Source organism: Callionymus lyra, chromosome 6 (genome assembly GCF_982586985.1).
Source record: "Callionymus lyra chromosome 6, fCalLyr1.hap1.1, whole genome shotgun sequence".
In the NCBI taxonomy this organism is placed as follows: Eukaryota; Metazoa; Chordata; class Actinopteri; order Syngnathiformes; family Callionymidae; genus Callionymus; species Callionymus lyra.
In genome coordinates, this window is record NC_141823.1 from 20155429 (window position 1) to 20172329 (window position 16901).

Consider the following 16901-nt stretch of genomic DNA (forward strand, 5'->3'; position numbering starts at 1 on the left):
CTTTTTCATACCACTGTATCCCACCAACAACAACAAAAACACAATATAAGCAGCCAGAGACATATGTTTGTTTAAATCTTGATTTATTTCTAGGAGGTATAAAAACTCTTAATCATCAAACCTTTTGCCAATTTAGTTCAAACACGATAAAGGGTGCTTTTCAGACGCACATCCATTGACGAAGAAATAGCACATGGTGAAAAAATTACTTGGTAGAAAAAGAAAGCAGATTCTGTTTTTGGATATAATCTAACACACATCCCATCAGATAAAAGTTTTGAGGGTCAGCACAGTGAGCAGCAGTGTCATCAGTGGGCTGAAGTGACTTGGGGCGCCACTCGTTCGGACTTGGCGTGCTGAAAGAAGGGATGCACGAAATTAGCAAAAAATACAAGAAACAAATATTTATAATATTCATGTAACATACCATATCGTGCCCTGAGAGGACCCAGGGAGATGCCTGAAGACTCATGGAGGACTTCTCTCCTTACTCGGCTGTGGTCACCAGGATAGCAGTGCTGCGAAGACACACCAAGAAAGTTGTGACTCTGGACGGGTATTCAAACACAAAAACGGAAGCACTGGACTTACAGCTTCACAGTTGTTCTCCCTCACAAGACACAGGTGCATCGTGCAGTGCACGTAGATGGTGCTGAAGTTGTTGAAGGTAAACATGTTGAAGGAAAACCGCGCCGAATTGGTGATGCCGTTTTGAATCAGGATCACCGTACCGTCCTCATGGTTTGGACACCTGGAATATATGAACTGTGATCAGAGGAAGTGGTGCACCTTTGCACAGCGATGTTGGTGCAAAAATGTACTCGTTTATAAGGAGATCCCAGCGGACGGGGTAGGTGGCCTGGTTGACCGGGGTGGCCCAGCATGAATCCAGAACGGTTGAGAGTTGGCGTGAGTCAACCCCTTCTGTGTGCACCTCGATGTAAAGTCTCTCGTTGATCTCAATCTCAATGTTGTCAGCAGAGGTGAGCGGGCTCCGGAACCTTGAGTCCCCGTAGGGGACCATCCGGACCTGGTATAGTCCACGACCCGATGGCAACTTCTTGCTCACGATGCTTCAGAGAAAAACAAAGTTAGTGTTACAAATGTAACTTTTAATTTGTTAACATGACAGTACAAAACTAAAACTTTGTTATGTTTGTGATAAATGTGTTTACATTAACTTACTTTTATTATTTTTCTTGTTTTGTTTACTTAATGTTTTCAATGTATGAAGATTTGCCAGTTTAATTACTCGGCTGTCATTTGTGGCCACTGGGATTATATTTCACCCAATAAAGCTATGTTTCCAGATGCAGCCCACTCCAGCCCATTCTCCCTCTTTGTTAGTTGGTTAGAAGACAGTGAAAATAATGATCCTTAAGGTCAAGAGTCATGGTTACAGGTCACCCTTTTTAAAACTCTTTTTTTGCAGGTGCCAATGGCAACTGGACTAAGATCGATTTAAATCTGTTACAAAACTTCAAGCATCCCCTAAGCTTTATCTGTAGCTCAATGATTTTGATCCCTGTTATAAAGAAAGTACTTTTGCCACACAAGTGACTTTCGGATTCTTCTCTTACCTCTCTACTGGGTTAATGCCCACAGCCATGGACAGGGCCTGGGTCAGGGGGTATTCGCAGCAGAATCGCAGATGAATATTCCTCTCACGGCTGATTACAGCATCATGAGGGTCCACATCACCTTGGATCATGTTCTCATAAATGAAATGGGTTCCATTGCTCTGAAATTAAAACAGCTAATGTTAATACCAGGCCGGTTAGCTTAATGCTAGGGGGGTTAGTGCCAAGGCTTTTCGTTTTATACCCGGAGAGTCGTCCCGCAAACTTCATCTTCATTGTCGAAGTTGAACACCAGACGGCCGTCCTGGATGGTTCCGTTGCAAGAGTGATCGCGGAGGTGAAGCGCGCTGGAGTGGAAGCCGGCTTCAAACAACTGACAACGAGACAGTGACATGGTGCCAGAACTGCTGGCACAGCTGATTGACGAGTCTGTGGAACAGTAAATTAGACATTGATAAAACTTTTAAAACTCCAAACGTGCTTCTTTGTGTTCAGTGTGATGTCAGTTTACCAAAATAAATTCAAATAAAAGTCAAGATAAGACACAGCTTTGAGATTGATTATTTTTCCATTGAAATTCCAGGAATTTCAAACGCAGTCCACCAAGTAAGTCAACCATCTCACCGTAGCACTCAGGGTTAGCCAGATGGTGGTCGTCGTCACAGAAGCAGCCGTAAACACCGTGCTTCTCACCGCACCACTCAAACTCAGTGCATCCCAGATGCTCACATGGGTCAGAATCGTCTGATGACAGATGAACAGGTCGATGAAAAATCAAGCACTGACATCAAAACTCTCTCAAGACGTACCACACATCAAATCTGTGCGCCAGTCTTCGACATCCACCCCTAAAACTGAACAGGTATCCGCATAGGCAGAGACAGCCGAACACACCATTTTGTTGGCCTGAGTGTAGAGACACAGGTCATAGACACAGGAGCTAAAGAATGGCCTGGGGTCCGAGTGTAGAATGCAATCTTTGAAGGGACCAGTGGTGTTGGAAATGACACTGCAGAGCCGCGAGTACTCCTCAATGAAGGTGCATTCACTTAAGACGTCGTTGTTTTCATTTGACCCGCAACTAAATGAGAGGAAAAATTTAAAAATGAAACATTCTTTAATATTCAAATATACAAGGTCGGCTAAGTCATAAAGTCTTATGAGAACTAGCTGAACACTGCAACACACCTTGGTGGACTGGACAGTGACTTCCAGCTGTCTCCAAATTCCCGATCAGGGACACTGATTCCATTTGGCGTCAATTTGTCATCTTCAGCAGCACCGTTGAAGTTTCCGCACATCCCATTCACTCTATTTTGTCGGTTTTTCCCAACTCTTACTATCAAATTACTACGGCCGTCAAATTTTACTCTCAGGTCACCTGCGTCAACCACAATGTAGCTTCCCTCCCTAGTGACTTGGGCAAGATTCCCAACAATGACAGGGGGATTCATATCAACGTCATTCACCTGGAAGGAGATAACGGTAAGGTTCAGGATTTAAGATGGTGGCAATAAAATTGAGAAACGTGGTACGCTACCTTTAGATTTCTGTTTGCTCTAATACTGATGTTTGCACTCTCCTCCAAATTGGACAAGAAAACATCCACAGTTGAAACAAATGAGACACGGTTGTTGCCCCGGTGTTTGTTTGCAGCTTCAACCTTAAATTGTGTTTCAAGGTCCCTGTGGCTCCTACTCTCAGTGATGATATAGTTACATGTTCCTTGGAAATGAGCCAGCGCCCCATCAAAGGTGTTGTAGTGCGGATCTCCCCACACAGTGCACGTAGCCATTGCGTCATGACAGCCAAGAACACCTTCTTGGATAGAACACTCTTGTGCAGGAGTGCAGGTCATAGAGGAACAGCGCAAGTCGTTTGGAGCGTGGCACTCGCAGCGTTCATTGCATTCATTTGTCCAGAAGATGTCACCGGCCTGTCGAAAGAATCAAAATGACTACACATTGAGCCGAGGGAATGTCGTTATTGTCACCTCAAACCTATCCCATCAAGTATGATGGTTAAGGAGGGTATTTACTTTCTAAGCAATTAAGGGGATTAAAGGAAATTAATCCTAAGACTCTTATTTTGAAAGTCCTCACTCTGTGTAGTCTAATTGACAATGTATCCAATTTAAAAGTATTCTTTAACAGTTAGTATGTCGTATTTGATGCAACTCTAGAACTTACATTATAGTAAAAACCATCATATTGGCAGCCACAGCTCTCAACAGGAACACAGTTTGTTCCACTCTTAAGGAAACCTTCATTGCAGAAGCAGCCTTCTGCGCAAGCTTGTGTGCAGGTGGCATCAGTGCTGCTGGCACAGGTTTGCGCACAGTCTGTACCACAGAGCTCGTAATGGCTGTTTGTGGGACAATCCATTCCTGTAAAAAATCAGCAAGGGTCATGTGTACAGTAAGTAAGCAATAAATGAATCAAATTTAATAAATATTAACTCACGGCAGGGTGTCTCCTGACGCCAAGGGTAAACTCGTACGTTTGCAGACTGGCATGCACTTACATATGCCTCAAATGCCTCGCACAGTTGTTCACCACCTCTATTTCCAGATATGCATACATCAAAAGCACAGTCAGTGAAGAATGGTGTTGGGTCGACCGTACCATGGCAAAAGCTAAATGGACCATCAACTGCTCGAATAAGTTGACATTGGGCTCTTGCTGGTGCTGGATTGGGGCAACGTGGACAGGACGATCCACAGCCATCGCTACAGGTGTCATTGCTTAACACTTTCCAGGATGTTCCAAACGGATCTGGACTACTGACACTAATTCCCGCAGGCGTCTGGAAGTCATCATTTGGATTTCCATTGAAGTTTCCACAGAGTCCACACATTTCACCACTATAAAAGAGACAAGGATTCTTCATAAAAACATACTGCTGTGTTTGAAATCAATGTTGACATGACATGATTCTTTAATAATATGAAGCTGAAACAATGGGCTAGATGAATAGCTTTACCTGTAATTTGAAGGCACTGTGATGGTTGCAGTACTTGAACCATCATAGGTAACAGAAACCCCAAAATTAGTGTCCACAAATGTACGACTTCCGCTTGTATAAATTGAAATTTGGCCTCTGTTCAGAAGAATAGGCACGTTTCGGGTAACTCCATTGACCTTAAAAGGTGGAGAGACAGATATAAGCTTGGGGAAAACTTTATATATCACTGTTTAACTCAAGTTTAAGGTGTAACTCATGACTTACTTGAACCATCCCACGTAGACCTCTTGAAATATGTACATGATAACCCCACGCGGTCACATAAACATCAGTTGTTATAGACACGGCTAATGAACCCCATTGCTCATTTTTAACCTCCACCACAAATGAGTGAAGACCATTGGTGGTGTTGCAAGGTTTTGCAAGAACATAGTGACACGTTCCTTGGAAATCAAAAGTCTTGCCATCAAACGAGCGGTAGTGTGGATCCCCAGAAGCGGAGCAAACCCCATGAGGATTCGGATGGCAACCATATTCCCTGTCCACCACCCGACAGGATTCTTGTGGCCCACAGGAGTCTCTTGCACAGTGGACGATTCCTGTTGCTCCATTGCATGTGCAGGAATGCTGACATTCCTCACCATCCCAGAATTGTTCACCACCCTCCCGATAGCGCCCTTGGTGGTAGCATCCACAAGAAGTAGGCTGTACACACTCATCACCGTTCAGGACAAAACCGTCATCACACTGGCAACCCTCTTGACAAACATTGTCACAAGAAAACGGGAACGACAGACTGGGGCAGGCAGAAGGGCAAGGGGATCCACAAGATTCATAGTGGCTGTTGCCTGGGCATGTTTGCTCTATGGGATGACAAAAAAACAATTTGTTAAATAATAGTTATTGTTTTAACATTGTGATACAAAGCTTACCACAGCTAACTGCATTTCTCCAGTTTTCAAGAATAACTCCTCTTTGCTGACACATCAGTGCATAATCTCTAAAGACCTCACAGATAGTTGAATCTGGATCTGCAGAAGACCCCAGAATGTCCTCACATGCTTGCACCTGTGGGAGTGGGTCAATGGAGGTCCAACATGGTGTAAATGGCCCTTCTGGCGAGGCAAGGATGCTGCAGTTTGAGCTCGAATATGGATTTGGTGTTGTATTGACATTGTCCACACAGTGAGCAGCCAATGAACCATCACGCCAGCTGTTCCCAAAATCATAGGCTGTGTACACCCTATTGCCATTAGGTGTTCGGTATTCATCGCTTTGGTGACCATTGAAGTTACCACAGAGTCCGCCAAGGGTTCCATTGTAGATACCGGGAGCCGTGATTCGCACATAGTGAGGCCATACTATTTGCACTGTTACTCCAAAAGAGGTGTGGAGAATAATACTATGTATGTTGCTGTGGTAGATCCTGATTCTGTTGTCAGGAAGGCTGAATGGCAATCGCACAGACTGAGCATCAACCTAAAAATAATGGTAAGAAGTCAGTTGTTAAAAAAAAAGTGATTGAGGCAGTTACATCGTAAACAATCCAATAGGGTTTAACACAGTAAATGAACTTACTGTTACTCTAAAAGTGCCAGACATTTCGATGGTGATGCTTTTGCCAAGTGCTTCAAACTTCAACACCCTTGAAAAGCCTTGTCGGCCTGTGGGTACTTTTTGTGAGGTCACTGTGAAGTGGGGATGACTGGACAATCCCATCACTTTAGAAAGAGTCAATTGGCATGCGCCTGGATACTGATAAATCAGCCCATCAAATGTTTGGTAGGACCCAGGACCTCTGATCCAGCAGCTTTGATAGCTTCTAGGTCGACACTGTTTTTCTCCATCTTCTACAGAACATGACTCAAGTGGGCCACAACTATGTTGTTGACAAGTCATAGAACCATAACTGCATCTGCACCGTCGCTCACAGTTTTCGCCTAGTAGGACATTTTCTCCATTTCGGTAGTAACGATCTTCAAAGCTACACCCACATTCTCCATGTGGAACACAAACACCACCGCTGAGGACGTGACCAGGGTCACAGATGCAACTCTCCTGTGCAGGAAGGGGGCAGTTGTATGTAGAATTTGGATTGATACAGGTATTTGGACAACCTGAGCCTTGAGATTCAAAATGGCTGTTTTCAGGGCATGGAATCTCTGAAAAGATGAGCAAAGATTAAGGTTAGTACAACAAAATGGACCTCACTTTTCAATAGTAAGGGACATAAAGACAAATTACCACAGAAGCCTTGTCTTCTCCAACTAGGTAGCTGAACACCAATTAGTTGACACCGAGTTGCATAGGCGTTCAATGCTTGGCACAAAATGGGCTGATACCCATTTCCCATGCACAAGTCAAAAACACAGTTATCCAGGAAGGACTGGGGAGGAAGTTGCCCGTGGCAAGCAGCAAAGGGTCCAGTTGGGCTTTGAATAATGCCACAATGGTCATTGCTCCTGTATAGTCGTGAATTTTCTGCAGAACAAGGGGCACAAGCAAGACCTGCACAACGGACCCCACAACCAGCCTCATCATCTCCTTGTGCACGCCAACTATTAGCAAAGGTCACATCAGAGCTGACTATTGCGCCCTGGCGGGTACGGAAATCATCGTTTCTGCGGTGGTTGAAGTTTCCACAAAGGCCACATGTTGAATTCTGATATGTATACGGGACCCGGATTTGAACATAACTATTGGCATCATATGACACAGTCAGGCCAAAGTTGGTGCTGACCATGGTGGAGAAACCTGACTGAAAGATCTGGATGGTACTGTTGCTCAGGGAGAGAGGAGTGGATGCAAAGGCTCCGTTGATCTAGATGGACAAACACACAATGTTTAAATTCCTACAAGGACCAACCTCTAGTTAAGTTCTTCTAAAAAAAAAAACAGCTGCATACCTTAGCCTGACCATTCCGTCCTCTCACCAGTTCGATGATTTGATCATAGACGTGGACTTTGACAAGTCTGGTCCAGGAAACTCGGGTGCTGCCTCTGTGCTCATTCTTGCCCTCCACTCTATAGTAGGGCAGACTGGAGTCACACTGCTCAGACAGAATGTAGGTGCATGTTCCCTGGAAGTGGAACACTGAACCATCAAATGTGGTGTAGTGAGGATCCCCACTGATCGTGCAAAGGCCTCGGCGCACGGTCTGACAGGTGAACTTAAAAGCATCCCGTTGGCATATTTGCGAGAAGGTGCATGACTGATCTTGACACCGCAGGCCAGAAGCAGTGCATGTACACTTTTCGGAACAGATGTTGTCGGTCCAAAATGAATCCCCCTGCTGAACAGGGACACCTTAGAAGAAAACAGTAGGTCAAACAAAACAGACAATAATCCAGAAATCCTTATTTTTAATGAAAGTTTTTGATGTCTACCGTCATAAGTGCAGCCTCTTAGCCCATGGTCTGTCCTGAAGGCCCATCTTCCAGGTACACCAACATTGCTGTTCAAGCGAAAAAGCGAGTTTGGACCTGTAGCTTGGTTGGAGAATGACCCAGGGAGGGTAAAGTGGTAAGGGGAATTCATAGTGTCGTATCCAGCCTACACAGAAACAGATAAAATCATGTTTTGTTTATTAATCAAAGTGATCACATGATCTCAAGCATATCCAATGACTACTATGGGCTACTACATGAACCAGACTTTTACAGAACCCTTATAGTAACACAGAAACCGGTATTTAATAATCCCCTGGATATGTTCGTATTGTGTTAGAAAAACACATTGCATTTTGCATTCATGATTTGTTATGTTAACAACCCTCTGTGAATCTGCAACAACTGTGACTGTTTCCTGTAACTCTTTTCATTCTTCACAGTAACCTATACCCCAAATTGTCACAGTCACAGAATACCCAGTCCAGAAAAAAATCACTGACCAAACATTTTCAGTTTCAATAGTCACATGTCTGACCTGAGTCAGGTGTGTGGTGGTTGCTATGTCACCATAGTTAAAGAGAAGGAACGAGTAGCCGCTGCCGGTGATCAGGACGGCTTGTACAGTAGTACTCTGAAAAGAGGTCAAATATGAAATTGCATTAATGACTAATGTATAGTCTGCATTCACACAGGGTCTAACGGACTTACGGTTCCAGTGTTTGAGAAGTATGCCACCTCGTCCCAGGTAGCAACAAAGACCATTTGAGCGTTGAAGTTCAATGCAGGAAAGTATCGGCGTATGTCAGTGGTGGCCTGTACCAGGACGCTGCCACTCCTGTACGTGGCGAATTTGATCTGGCCCCTCAATCTGTTGTCCAAATCCGTCCACAGAGGTGCGATGATGTCTCTTGTGCCATGTATTGGAAACCTTCTTGGCACATACTGGCTCATTGGAGCATTGAATGTCAGGTGTCCATTGTGGTTGACCTTTAGAAAACACGTTTATATATATAAATATATATATATATATACAGCAGGAATCTTGTAAATCTTATACATACATAAACTTGTGTGTAAGACGTTCCGAAGTACACAAAGGGTCTCGGGAGCAAAATAGCAGGAGAACTTCCGTCGTCCACTCTCGAACTGAGCGTCCCACCAGTCGGATAAAGAGGACCTGGAAGAACACAAAGACGTGACTGTGTCCATTCAGATGGATTTCATTTAAATGATTATTTTTGAAAAATGTAGCATCTAGGTAGTATCAATAAACGTATCTAACTAATGTGTTGATTTAAGTGTGTCTTAAATAGATGTTGGACTCTATTGTATCGTCAGTATGTGTCTGTTTGTACAAAACTTTTCATTATTTTCATTGAAATATTTACAGTAGAAAATGTGCTTAAGCAGCTTTTGGCGTCAAAATATACATTTTGAGAGATTTTCAGAGATTGCAAACCTGTTACAAGAGAGAGCATTATTTATTTATTTTTTTCCTTTTTAATGAAAAATGTTTCCCCTATTAAACTGGTAAAAAAAAACGTTTTAACTTTATGTTGTTGTGGTTTAATGTTTCCTATGATATGGCCAACTAAAGAGACAACACACATCCACACAACCCAACCACACGCACATACATGTACAGCCACACAATGATATCATTAACAATTTTAGAGATTTAAAGAGACCTCAATTTTGGTAAATTAATTTGAAAATCTGTATTTTATATAAGAGACATATACTGACAGGAACTGAAGTTGAAGGACAAGTCAGAGGAATGTGCATCTGATAGCATGAGTGTGAGCGATAAGACATTATTCAAGTCACTTACAGTATTAACTGACACTCAAATAATGCAACATTCATGATTCATTGACATGGTAAAATTACTATACATATAAAGTGTAATAAAAAAACTGTTTTATACAAAAAAAATACGTTGTATTTTGAATGTTTACCCTGGTGGTTTTGTGACCTCAAGAAAGATAAAAACGTTGCTAAACATTTGTTTTCTTAAAGCAAAAACGATGTATCGCTCTCTCATGAAAGTAAGTGATCCCCTGCGGAATCTCTCAATGGCTCAAAGGAATGACTTTCTATGTGGCCTTGGAAAAAATAAGCTTTTGTATAAAAGGTAAACTGGGCAGATTTTCACAGACTTTCTAGAACATTTTGATTCAAATAAGAAGTTATATAGAGGTGTGCAGGATGGGCTGCTTTTGTTGTTTTTTTTATTTCATTTATGTTATTATTTATTATTTATTAATGTTTTCGTGTTTGTTTCTTTCTTGGTTATTTTTACATTTTGTATTTGTATTGTTTTGGTCACATGTGACTGTACTGTACAAAAAAATGAATAAAGAGATGTTTGAAAAATAAAAAAATAAAATAATCTTACCAGTGCTCAACGACATTGATCCTCCTGAGGATGAGATAAAACGCAGATGTCAACATTTTCCCCATTAATTATTTACATTCTACTAAAATATACATGATTTGCTTATACAAAAACAAAATATTTTTACCTATCATCGTCACCAGCATTACGGGCCAAAGAATTGGACCCGCCATCGTTTTCAAAGTCTGCAAAATTTAAACGGCATGAACACGGACTCTAGGACGAGCTGAGAAAATGCATCAAAGATGTGGCGGCGGCGGCATCACTCACCTCTCGCTGCTCTCGACTGCTGGGGATGTGACTGTGCCTTGGATTTATACCCCTGGTCTGCACGTACAATCACAGGGCGTGTGGCGTGTGCATGAGGCTGGTATGTCAATTATGTGAAGCTTTAAGGAAGAGAAATAAAATTGATGACTCATTGCGTAGAGGATTGACAGGTTGAAGCGGCCAGTCCGTCAACACGGAGGTAACCTTGACACTCTTGATCCGACCTGATTATAATAACAGGTCATGTGACCTACTTGATTTCACAGATGCACATATTGACATGATAGATAACAAAGAACTTATACGGAAAGTATTCACACCCCAAATAGTGGAACACTGAAATCTCAGCCATACATGAGTATTCACACTCTTGACTATGGTCCTCAGAACTGACCCTAAATGCTGTTTCCACTGATCAACCTTGATGTGGTCCTACAACTTCATAACACACGAGACCCCGCAGCACACAGTGCATGGCAGTAAAAACCAGGCCCGGAATTCCCAGAATTGTTTGTAGATTCTGAGAAATGATTGTTTCACGGCACAGCGCCGGGGAGAGGTAGAAAAAATGTTGGGTTCATTGAAGGTTCCAAAGAGCACAGTAGCCTCCATCATCTAGAAGAAGTTCAAACCCACCGTGACTCTTCCTAGGGGAGAAGGAACTTTGTCAAAGATTCGAAGTCCTAGAGTGGCCCGGTCCGAGTTCTGACTTGAACCCTACTGAGCATCTCTGCAAGGATCTTAAAATCGCTACCTATCCAACCTTAGAGATCTGGAGAGGATCTGCAGAGAAGAAATATACACTTTTATATCCACCCATGTAAAGTTGTCGAATGTGTCTCTGATGTGCACATTCCAGCAATACCCCGAAGAGCCACCAGAGGGTCCACAGATGCAGGAACACCAGCTTCGAGGTCAGTTTAGGTTAGATAGAACTTTTCAAGTTGTGCCGAAGCATTATTGACACACCAGGCATCTATGAAAGGAGAAACTTAAAAAAAAAAAAAAAAAACCTGTCTCTGTTAGAAACATAACTAAATAAATATAATGGGATGGATGGTGGATTTTTTTGGAGTTCCATGTGGATCAACTAAGAACAGATCCACACAATGTCACCTGCATCAACCAGATTTGTTGTCAACATTTATCTTCTTCCAGGGTAGAAACATGTTGTTTCAAATACATCCTTTTAAAGATAAATTGTGAATCTTCCTTAAGATCTCAGTTTTCTCTTTCGTCGTCGCTTTCGTTGGACTTTTCTGATGGATTCACCTGATTAAATAAATTCAATAAAGTTCTACCTAACCTAACCTAATCTAAATATTAGAGTTTTAACATTGGCATTTTAAAATGTAATCTAATGTAATTGAAGTAAGACAGTTTCTTTTATTTAAGTATTTCAACTTCCTCATCCGAGCAGTTGACAGATTTGTGGATGAGTACAAACAATGATTGACATGAGGAGTGTTTCACTTCAATCACTGTAATTGCTCATTCATTTCCCAGCAAGAGTAATTATATGTAATAACACTTTAATATAATAAAAACTTTATCTAGTTTTTGGAAATGTCGGTCTTCTTGTTCGTCTCCTCCCTGCCAGGACTTCATACAGAGAGCAAGCGCTCCAAGATGTTGCTCTGGCTGATGAAGATGATGATGATGATGATGAAGCCATGAAATATATCTGAACTGATACACGCATCTGATACGATAACAACAGGTCAACTTATGGTAAGTGGTATTTTAGTTTGTTTATTTAATTTTTATCATGTCGTGTGAACCGGATTTTCTCCTGCGACAGGAAGAACCAGTTTGATGGTTTACGAGAAGGTGAAGGGAAAGTGAAACAATTTCCTATGTTACCGTGAGAGTCAATTCTGATTCATTGGAATTATTTAGTTATGGGGTCAAGGTCATGTCTTTGTTTCAGTGTCGTTTGTTTGTTTTGGCTTCATACAGAGCTGACACTTGTCATTCAATTGGTGTTACAGTCACATAATAATTAATTCAAGCTCCACACTTCGAAAACTTATATTCACCCAATAATGCTCTATAATAATTATTTTGTTGATTATAATAATAACTTTGGTCATCGTGGCTAAATCCAGCGGACCGCGGACCTGGAGTCGTCGTGACAACAGGCTAAAACAACAGCAGCAACATGGGTTTCTCCAGTCGCACACACAACAGTTTGCGTGGCATAACGACCGATTAGCAAAGGATTATGGGTAGCGTAGCGTCAGTTCGATCTTTGTTGTCGATGTGTAAAGTCTCTTTCGTCCAATTTATTTCAAGGTTTCTTCCGAAGATCGACCGTACAACACACCAGACTCTACATATGTAAAAAAAAAAAAGAAATGACTTAAATATCTTGATGTCTTGTAAACCATTCATTAGTGAATCTGTATTTATTTACTTTTTACATTGACTGCTGTCGCTTATGAATCAACTTTATTTTAACGTGAATGAATCCTGACGAATACGTTGTATTCTGAAGGGCCGAACGGACGCGTCTCCTCCAGCGACAGCTCTCATGTGTCAAGATGAATTCATTAAGATGATTAAGTTGAATGTTTAACAATGACATTGATGGGGATTTGTGTCCTTGTGGTTGTTTTTTTTACGCACTTTTAAATACTGGCTTCTTGTCTCACGGCATTGATGTTCAGCGTTGACAACTGTCGCACTCTTGATTGTTCAAGCGCTTTGTGACCCTTGAAACGACAGCAAACCGGGAAAAAAAAAACACCACAGTAAATAGGATTTCACTCACATTAGTGACCAATGTGCTGGACTGGCTGAGGCTTTAAGTCTTTATGCCGCGACAAATGGATTTTTTCTTGTCAGCATACGATGGAAAACTGCACTTGCAGAGCACAGTTTGATCTGCTGTTGCTTCATTCAATGGCTGGATTGACTGTTTCAAAACCTTGAATCATTGAATGCTTGCAAACATTCTCCACAGGAAAGGTCGTGGGGTGCAAACACACCGACAGAGCAACTTCTGCTTCACTATCACTGAGGTAAAGCAACAAAAATAACAATAATAAAAAAGAAAGAACAATTAACTCTGAGCAGGAATTTAGACTGAAACTTGCCAACAAGGAAGAGTTTGTTTGATATAATTAAATTGATTCATCAATTTGATTTTAAGGCTCGCTCACACATTTATACTCACTCGCTCACACATTTATACTCACTCTTACACACATATATACTCACTCGGACACACATATATACTCACTGTTACACACATATATACTCACTCTTACACACATATATACTCACTCGGACACACATATATACTTACTCTCTCACACACACATATATATTCACTCTCACACACATATATTCTCACTCTTACACACATATATTCTCACTCGGACACACATATATACTTACTCTCACACACACATATATATTCACTCTCTCACACATATATACTCACTCTTACACACATATATTCTCACTCTTACACACATATATTCTCACTCTTACACACATATATACTCACTCTTACACACATATATACTCACTCTTACACACATATATACTCACTCTTACACACATATATTCTCACTCGGACACACATATATACTTACTCTCACACACACATATATACTCACTCTCTCACACATATATACTCACTCTTACACACATATATTCTCACTCTTAAACACATATATTCTCACTCGGACACACATATATTCTCACTCGGACACACATATATACTCACTCTCTCACACATATATACTCACTCTTACACACATATATTCTCACTCGGACACACATATATTCTCACTCGGACACACATATATACTCACTCTTACACACATATATTCTCACTCGGACACACATATATTCTCACTCTTACACACATATATTCTCACTCGGACACACATATATTCTCACTCTTACACACATATATTCTCACTCTTACACACATATATTCTCACTCGGACACACATATATTCTCACTCTTACACACATATATTCTCACTCGGACACACATATATTCTCACTCTTACACACATATATTCTCACTCTTACACACATATATTCTCACTCGGACACACATATATTCTCACTCTTACACACATATATTCTCACTCTTACACACATATATTCTCACTCGGACACACATATATACTCACTCTTACACACATATATTCTCACTCGGACACACATATATTCTCACTCTTACACACATATATTCTCACTCGGACACACATATATTCTCACTCTTACACACATATATTCTCACTCTTACACACATATATTCTCACTCGGACACACATATATTCTCACTCTTACACACATATATTCTCACTCGGACACACATATATTCTCACTCTTACACACATATATTCTCACTCTTACACACATATATTCTCACTCGGACACACATATATTCTCACTCTTACACACATATATTCTCACTCTTACACACATATATTCTCACTCGGACACACATATATACTCACTCTCACCAGGGCTGGGTCTAGACAGGCATGTATGTGGGGGCAGCCACAAATCTTGAGGGGGCATTGTGCCAGGCTCCCTCTTGCCCCTGCCTAGACCCGGCCTGACTCTCACACACATGTATACTCACTCTCACACACATATATACTCACTCTCTCACACACATATATACTCACTCTCACACACATATATACTCACTCTCTCACACACATATATACTCACTCTCACACACATGTATACTCACTCTTACACACATATATACTCACTCTCACACACATATATACTCACTCTCACACACATATATACTCACTCTTACACACATATATACTCACTCTCACACACATGTATACTCACTCTCACACACATATATACTCACTCTTACACACATATATACTCACTCTCTCACACACATATATACTCACTCTCTCACACACATGTATACTCACTCTTACACACATATATACTCACTCTCACACACATATATACTCACTCTCACACACATGTATACTCACTCTTACACACATATATATTCACTCTTACACACATATATATTCACTCTCACACACATATATACTCACTCTCACACACATGTATACTCACTCTCACACACATGTATACTCACTCTCACACACATGTATACTCACTCTTACACACATATATACTCACTCTTACACACATATATACTCACTCTCTCACACACATATATACGCACTCTCACACACATGTATACTCACTCTTACACACATATATACTCACTCTCACACACATATATACTCACTCTCACACACATGTATACTCACTCTTACACACATATATATTCACTCTTACACACATGTATACTCACTCTCACACACATGTATACTCACTCTCTCACACACATATATACTCACTCTCACACACATATATACTCACTCTTACACACATATATATTCACTCTTACACACATATATACTCACTCTCACACAAATGTATACTCACTCTTACACACATATATATTCACTCTCACACACATATATACTCACTCTCACACACATGTATACTCACTCTTACACACATATATACTCACTCTCACACACATATATACTCACTCTCACACACATGTATACTCACTCTTACACACATATATATTCACTCTTACACACATATATACTCACTCTCACACAAATGTATACTCACTCTTACACACGTATATATTCACTCTCACACACATATATACTCACTCTCACACACATGTATACTCACTCTCACACACATGTATACTCACTCTTACACACATATATATTCACTCTTACACACATATATACTCACTCTCACACAAATGTATACTCACTCTTACACACATATATATTCACTCTCACACACATATATACTCACTCTCACACAAATGTATACTCACTCTTACACACATATATATTCACTCTCACACACATATATACTCACTCTAACACACATGTATACTCACTCTCACACACATGTATACTCACTCTCACACACATGTATACTCACTCTCACACACATATATACTCACTCTGACACACATATATACTCACTCTCACACACATGTATACTCACTCTTACACACATATATACTCACTCTCACACACATGTATACTCACTCTCACACACATATATACTCACTCTCACACACATATATACTCACTCTCACACACATGTATACTCACTCTCACACACATATATACTCACTCTCACACACATGTATACTCACTCTTACACACATACTCACTCTCACACACATATATACTCACTCTCACACACATGTATACTCACTCTTACACACATATATACTCACTCTTACA

General features: G+C 40.9%; 1 protein-coding gene across 1 annotated transcript; it reads right to left on the reverse strand.

Annotated features, from left to right (window-relative positions):
• Positions 1-66: 66 nt before the first annotated feature.
• On the reverse strand, positions 67-10517 carry LOC148077447 (alpha-tectorin). The gene is made up of 24 exons (XM_087794108.1): positions 10460-10517; positions 10333-10356; positions 8996-9111; positions 8643-8921; positions 8470-8565; positions 7932-8097; positions 7451-7851; positions 6789-7365; positions 6123-6706; positions 5477-6023; positions 4809-5407; positions 4563-4720; positions 4043-4443; positions 3770-3966; positions 3121-3516; positions 2769-3049; positions 2390-2661; positions 2205-2324; positions 1825-2009; positions 1581-1741; positions 822-1073; positions 592-751; positions 428-518; positions 67-356 (listed from the first exon to the last, which is right to left on the reverse strand). Exons 1-24 carry the CDS (start codon positions 10503-10505, stop codon positions 265-267), a joined length of 6201 nt encoding a protein of 2066 aa, XP_087650234.1. The 5' UTR covers positions 10506-10517; the 3' UTR covers positions 67-264.
• Between the last annotated feature and the right edge of the window lie 6384 nt (positions 10518-16901).